At 40.3% G+C, this 7,520-nt stretch overlaps 1 protein-coding gene across 1 annotated transcript; it reads right to left on the reverse strand.

Moving 5' to 3' along the window:
• Nucleotides 1-369: 369 nt before the first annotated feature.
• Nucleotides 370-3,724, reverse strand: LOC121570595 (heme-binding protein 2-like). The gene is made up of 7 exons (XM_041882061.2): nucleotides 3,619-3,724; nucleotides 2,822-2,881; nucleotides 2,585-2,666; nucleotides 2,040-2,160; nucleotides 1,765-1,904; nucleotides 1,017-1,180; nucleotides 370-847 (listed from the first exon to the last, which is right to left on the reverse strand). Coding segments are annotated over exons 1-7 (648 nt in total). The 5' UTR covers nucleotides 3,621-3,724; the 3' UTR covers nucleotides 370-768.
• Nucleotides 3,725-7,520: the final 3,796 nt, after the last annotated feature.

The following is a 7,520-nucleotide window of genomic DNA, read 5'->3' on the forward strand; positions in this document are numbered from 1 at the left end:
ACCTTACCATTGTACTTGGCTTCCTTGCATTAACACTTTTCTTCCAAGCACTGATTTTGCTGATAGCTGCTTTTTTGAGGAAAGTTTGACTTACTATAACTGTGATATGTGGTTGTTGTACCTAGAGGTTAATGTACGCTCTGGATAAGAGGGTCTGCTAAATTATTAAAATGTAAAATGTAACATTTCATTTGTGATGTTCATTATAATCTCTCATGGACAGACTATGTAACACATATGGAATCTGATGCAATTACCCAAGATTTTATGTTCATTATAATCATACTGTATTCACCACCACTCGAGTATGACCAAAGAGCTAGAGAGGATTTGTTCGGCATATGTTTGAGACAACAAACTCAACACAGAAACAATTCATATTTTATTAAGAAAAGAAATGAAAAGTATCTTCCCTTTTGACAAGCGGACCCAGTTATTTAGTACAAAAATATCCCTGTCTACATTCACCCCACATCGTTAGAACATGTACAGAGTTAATATTACGGGACTAGGGGGACTAGGCACCTCCCTAACAAATTGAACCCTGAATAAGTATGAGCAAATTCTAAGATATACAGTATGTATACACATAATATGTGGCATATTGATTTAGGATTATAGTGCCACCAGATCAGGGACACATATTTTAGTTAATATCCTTGTTGTCCCCAAACCACATTTTCTCAGATGTTCTCAGTCTACCATGCACCTCCCATTGGTCCTCCTCAAAGCGGTAATACCAGACTCAGCAGTAGTGGAGCAGGATGTTTAGGAGGAGGTAGGGCAGACAGGCTCTCCCTCAACCATGTACCACACCTCATTGTGCCTGTTCAGAATCTTCATTGGGCTGTAGGACACACACACATACACACAAACACACACACACATACACACACACACACACACATACAAACACACACACAAAATATTAAATTATGTTTGAAAAAGGTATTTTGGTGGAATTGGGTTGGATGTTGGATATGAGTATATTGAAGGATTTGTATCCGTGCTCTCACCTGTCATATCCCACAGCGTAGTGGTAGTCTTTGTTGTAGGTGGCCTGGACTTTGTCTAGCTGCCTTTTCAGCAGCATGGAGTTTACACTGGATGTCAAAGACATCATCCATCCGCCGTAGCTCCTCACATACACTTTCATGTCTGGCATCTCTGTAAAGTACACCTGCACGGGGAAATCACAATGACATCCACATTGTTAACCAGCAATCTTTAAAAAAACACGACATACCTGACATGGGTTCAAATGGTATTTGTGTTTTTTCAAATACTTAAGATGAGCTTGCCTAGCTTGCCTGGCTCAATGGCGCCAATGGAATAGTCCCAAAGGTGCAAACCCTGCCCACCTAGCACTCTATAAAAGCTAAATCTACGTTTTTGAAAGATACTTCTTGATCCCAGGTCTGATAGACAATCATATTATGTTCAACTTAGATTCAGCTTTTCTAGAGTGCCAGGTGGGCGGGGTTTGCACTTTTGGGACTATTCCATTGGTACCATTGAGCCAGGCAGTATTAGAAAAAACACACACAATATAACACACAAATACTACATACCCCTGGCAACGATGTGGATGTCATTGTGTCAGGTTGACAGGTTTTTGACAGGTGTCAGCAATATAGTGATAGCTCCACCTTGCCCTCTAATAGGCTAAGTGGAAGTTTCACCATATTGCTTATACCAATCAAATCCTCTCAGATCTCCACAAGTGCATAGGGGGCGTAGGGTCTATTTGGGATTGGGCTTTACCTTGTCATCAGTGGGTTGGGGAGGAGTCATCTGATTGGTAGACGGCAGGAGGAAGCTGAGGGTGAAGACAGACGACGCCCACATCTTCTTCTTCTCTTCAATTTTGACAATCACCGGAGCTGTCATGTCAATGTTGACACCTATAGGAAAAATGTGTGTAAGCACTTGTTACTAGGTAGACACACACGCATGGAAACAGACTCATGCAAGTGCATCCACACGCACACAAATAGATTAATACGCACACACACACACACACACACACACACACACACCAGCCTTGTTTGATCCGGTGATATATTTGAAGAGTCTCCTGAAGGCAGTGTAGATGGCCTTGTCCATGAAGTATGATTCCTCATCTGTCGACACCCATTTCACAGAGTCATAGTGGCGCACCTGTAACACAGACACAAACCTTCACTCAGAGTCCAGTGTTGGAGAGTGTATTGAGTTACGGATGTTGGGGGCGGTAACACAGACACAGACACAGACTTTCACTCAGAGTCCTCTGCTGTAGAGTGTATTTGAGTTACAGATGTTGGGGATGGGATTAGGATGAGACTGTGCAAAAAGTGCAACAACCCTGCATAACTGATCTACAACATGTTTCCGAATACAGATACCCAATACGATAACCAAAATGGGGATGATAATGATGATCATCATGTTGTTGATTTGATACATTCTAATGTAAATGCTATTGTTTTGTATCTGCTACCCTGACCAACAACTAAACATAAAAAATAAAGGTGGTGAAATAAACTCCTGACTAGGTTGTAGCCCCAATGTGCCATTCATTTGTGCTTTACAATAGACTCACCTCATAATCGTCATTCTTGCACACCAGATCATAGAGCAGACATTCATTTGACTCTGTGCAGAAGCGAGACTCAGAGGAGTTCCTATAGGAATCAGTGGAAAACAAATCAATAAAGGACAATAGCCTACGATTTAGCACAGATACCGTTCATTCAATATACAAATATAGTATGATTTCTGAAACGTGTGGTTATTATGTGTGGAAAGTAATAACAGATGTGTATTATAACTTCCTTACCCAATTCTGGCCTCAGCAGTCAAGATGAGAAGCAAGCCAACCAACCCTGCAAAATAAACCCTGAAGTACACACAAACAGTCAGTGTCATCACATTAAAAACCTAAAGTACACACAAACTGTCAGTATGTAAAGCCAAGTATGTAAACTTCTGACCCACTGGGAATGTGATGAAAGAAATAAAAGCTGAAATAAATCATTCTCTCTACTATTATTCTGACATTTCACATTCTTAAAATAAAGTGGTGATCCTAACTGACCTAAGACAGGGAATTGTGAAAATGCCAGGAATTGTGAAAAACTGAGTTTAAATGTATTTGGCTAAGGTGTATGTAAACTTCCGACTTCAACTGTATTACCTCAACAACATTCTACCCCTGCACATTGACTCGGGACTGGTACTCCTTGTATTTAGCCTCGTTATTGTTATTTTGTTGTGTTACTATTTACTTTTTATTTTGCAAATTCGTCTTAGTTTTTAACTCTGCATTGTTGGGAAAGGGCTTGGAAGTAAGCATTTCACCATAAAGTCTACTACACATGTTGTATTCAGCGCATGCGACAAATACGTTTGATTTGAAAACCTAAAGTACACAAAACAGTGTGTCATCATCATATGAAAAATCTATTATACAGACATAACTCCTTAAGATTGCAATATTGTAATACTTTAAAAGACAGTAAACTATGTTATTACACATTTCTATTTCCATAAAATCACTCTTCCTTTAATTACTTAACACCATCACAAATCAAACAAACCTAATCAATGCAATGATAACCCATAATTTCTACTTACATTGTGCTGAGTGTGTGTCTTTTAGATCAGCTCAGTTCAGATGCATCCACTGGCCTGAGGGAAATGCTTGCAGAGAAACTATTTATACCAACTGAGGTTTATTTGTATCACTCCCCAAAACACACCCACTTCACCACAGAATGTGCAATGGACTTCACGTGCTGAAGAGAAGAAAAGGTGGTTTATAAATAAGTGTGTGCCAAGTTGGATAACGTGAGATGATTGATCTTGATGCGTCTTTGAAAAGCAAGTATAGCCTTATTGAGAAAGAGGCTGTGACTAGATTCGTCACGTGTAGTAGACTATTATATATTTCTGTTTCATAATTACAGCCTTTGCTGTTTCGCAATAACAGCCTGGCTGTCACGTTTAGACTAAATAAATAGCATTTGCATGTAGTTTGTTCACTGAGCACTGCTTGGTCAACATTACCAATCACTAGTGGGCAATGGAGAAGCCCTGTTTATAACTGATGCTAACATGGACTCTTTGTCCTGATCTTGTCCACATTCTGATTGTGCCCACATTTTTGGACAGGTGTAGACGATTTAAAGACACATTGTGATCAGATCTTCCTGACCACCTCCGGAGGTAATCCACATTTATTATGTTATTAAGTTGTTATAATGCAGAGTGAAATTAAAATAAAAAAATCTGATGCACATTTTAGCAAACATTTTCCAATTCATATCAAAACATATTCCTCACCTGTAAAAACAGATAGGACAGCACTTGCACGACCCAAAGAACTCAGCTTTGACCCCCACAAAGAGTAGCCTAGAAAACTGAACTCTGGGGTGTATCTCAATAGCCTGAAATGGTTTCATTTTTTCTACATTTTAGTCGTTTAGCAGACACTTTTATCCAGAAGGACTTGCAGGTGCAATTAGGGTTAAGTGCCTTGATCAAGGGCACATCAACCTAGTCAGCTCTGGGATTTGAACCAGCAACCTTTCCGTTACTTGCCCAACGCTCCCTACCACTAGGCTACCTCACCTTGTCTCCTCTGCATATGGGCTGACCTGAAGATAAAAAGGATAAGTGGTGAATACAAAATGACGCTCCTCACTTTGAATCTGATTTCAACTGTCTCCGTTCTTTCACATCAGTGTAGGAAAGGAGACAAGAAAACAAGAAAAGGAAGCCACTGAATATCAAGTTGGATGCAGTCATGGAATGAACCCTGTCCTAGATTTAGAAAATAGCCTCCCTGGCATGCACAATCAAAGTCAGTTCAGTTTAAATGACCTTTAACAAATCTCCGACGTCCCCTGTGATGTCAGCTGGTCACCACCTCAGGGGCTCCACGGGCGACGGCCTTCACTTGGTGACTTCAGCCTCAAACGAAGAAAAACTCAAAATAACTCACATGATCCCCTGTCTTATGTCCGTTCTATGTGGCGTAAGCATGTGCTTTAGGTCAAATTCTTAGCCAACATGTTACCATAGCCTGATTCAATCAGGACCATGAAACTGTATGTTGTGGACATTTCCATGGCATCAAGTCAGGGGAAACAAGTGTTGTCACACTGGCTGCAGAGCCGATTGTTGTTGTAGTTGTTGTTGTTGTTGTTGTTGTTGTTATTGTTGTTGTTGCTGTTCAAAAACTTTACATTTGTAGATAAAATGAGCTTGTGAGAGTGATTGAACAAAACATCAGAGGTGTGTTTGTTTCTCTCTGAGCATGAGACGCCCTGTTCCAACACAAAGCACTAAAGTACAGTTCAGTTTACACTCTTTGAAAAAAGGATTACAAAAGAGTTCTTTGCAGAGGGATAGGGTTCTGCCAAGAACTGTTTTCATCTGAAGAACCCTTTTTGCAAGACAAAGGTTCTTGGTAAGGTAAAGAGTTCTACCTAGAACCTTTTTCATCCTAAAAAACGTTTTCGGAAAAAAGGGTTCTTTGATTATTGTTTGGAAGGCAAGAAGGATACTTTGGAAGGCAAGAAGGGTTCTACAAAGAACCCTTCTTAATCTGAATATGCTTTTGTATAGATTTTTTTCCCTTTTCTTTGAAATAGTGCCTGAACATTAGTGTTTACCTCCGTGTTTAAACTTTAACATCAGGAGTTTGAGTAATCTGCTAAATTAAAAAAGATAAGATATGTGTGAGAATGTTTTAAACTGTACCTACAGTATATGGGAATATTTGTGCATGTATTTGACATTCCCTTAATCATTTCACATATACTGATATATTTGCCATTATTTTCTGTGATTTTAACAATGAGCAGAGAGTAGGAGAATATAAGGGCGTATGAGTGAACTAGCAGTGTATTGTGTGGTACACAGCAAATTACAAATGGCAGACGTTTTAGTTTTTTTCAAACTGATTTAAGATGTCTTTGGTACATAATTGGTCTAGCCTATACTCCAAAATTAAACACATTTGAGTTATCACCTTTGAGTGTGGACTGTATTATTATGCATACTGGATAAACTGGTTACCTTATGCTACGCTCAAAAATGTATATCCACGAGTCTGTGAGAGAGTGTATAGCCCCAGGTGATGCTGTTTTTTCATTAATTGTTCAGGGTGGCTTACAGGTAGCCTACAATTAAAATACACTTGTATTTGATTTTGAATAGCCTAGTAATAGTGAATTTATTGTATTTTCATAATTAATTGGGTGACACATTACCTTTAGCTATACAGAATATCTCACCACCATGCATTTCTATCTCCTTCTCTCTATCCTTTATTATTTTCTTGAGCGTGCTGAGTGGCTGTCAACAGTTTAGTGAAATATGTATTGTTTGAGAAAACATGTTACTATCGATGTTCCCGAACAGATTTCACTTGGTTTCCCAAATGAAGCACTGGGTAGCTGCAGGAACAGGGTTGGAGAGCCCATGGCATACAGAGTTTGGACGGAATATCACTTGTCGCGCAGCGAGAGCATGCTCCTCAAACAGTGTTGATACATGGAGTGAAAAAAGTGTTCTTATATTTATTTCTCAGCTGCTCATATTAAACACAGCTCCGCTATAAAACCGAAGTAGCCTACCAGGCATCATTCAAAAACGGACCTTCGGGAAGCATGCGGCCAGATTACATTTACATTTTTACATTTTAGTCATTTAGCAGACGCTCTTATCCAGAGCGACTTACAGGAGCAATTAGGGTTAAGTGCCTTGCTCAAGGGCACATTTACGTCATTTAGCAGACGCTCTTATCCAGAGCGACTTACAAATTGGTGCATTCACCCTATAGCCAGTGGGAAAACCACTTTACACTTTTTTTAAAAAATCCTATCCCAGGTATTCCTTAAAGAGGTGGGGTTTCAAATGTCTCCGGAAGGTGGTGAGTGACTCCGCTGTCCTGGCGTCATGAGGGAGCTTGTTCCACCATTGGGGTGCCAGAGCAGCGAACAGTTTTGACTGGGCTGAGCGGGAACTATGCTTCCGCAGAGGAAGGGGAGCCAGCAGGCCAGAGGTGGATGAACGCAATGCCCTCGTTTGGGTGTAGGGACTGATCAGAGCCCGAAGGTACGGAGGTGCCGTTCCCCTCACTGCTCCATAGGCAAGCACCATGGTCTTGTAACGGATGCGAGCTTCAACTCGCAGATGACATGTATTTTCCCCCCTGCCCCTGTTCCTGCCCATTTTGATAATAGGCCATTCTAAATCGAAACAAATTTTACATATTAGTAAAGACAAGATTAAATTGAGAATAGTCTGATGGGTGAAAATTGGATCACTTTATGAGAGAAACGCTGTACAGCCTGAGGCAAGGAACAGCTCAAGCTTTTTTTGCGACTTTCTCAAATCATCAATAGCCTGTAGTCGCATCATGCAGCCCATATATAGGTCAGATGACGCAGATGCTAAGCTACAGGACTGTTTTGCTAGCACAGACTGGAACATGTTCCGGGATTCTTCAGACAGCATTGAGGAGTACA

The sequence above is a fragment of the Coregonus clupeaformis genome, chromosome 7 (assembly GCF_020615455.1).
Source record: "Coregonus clupeaformis isolate EN_2021a chromosome 7, ASM2061545v1, whole genome shotgun sequence".
In the NCBI taxonomy this organism is placed as follows: Eukaryota; Metazoa; Chordata; class Actinopteri; order Salmoniformes; family Salmonidae; genus Coregonus; species Coregonus clupeaformis.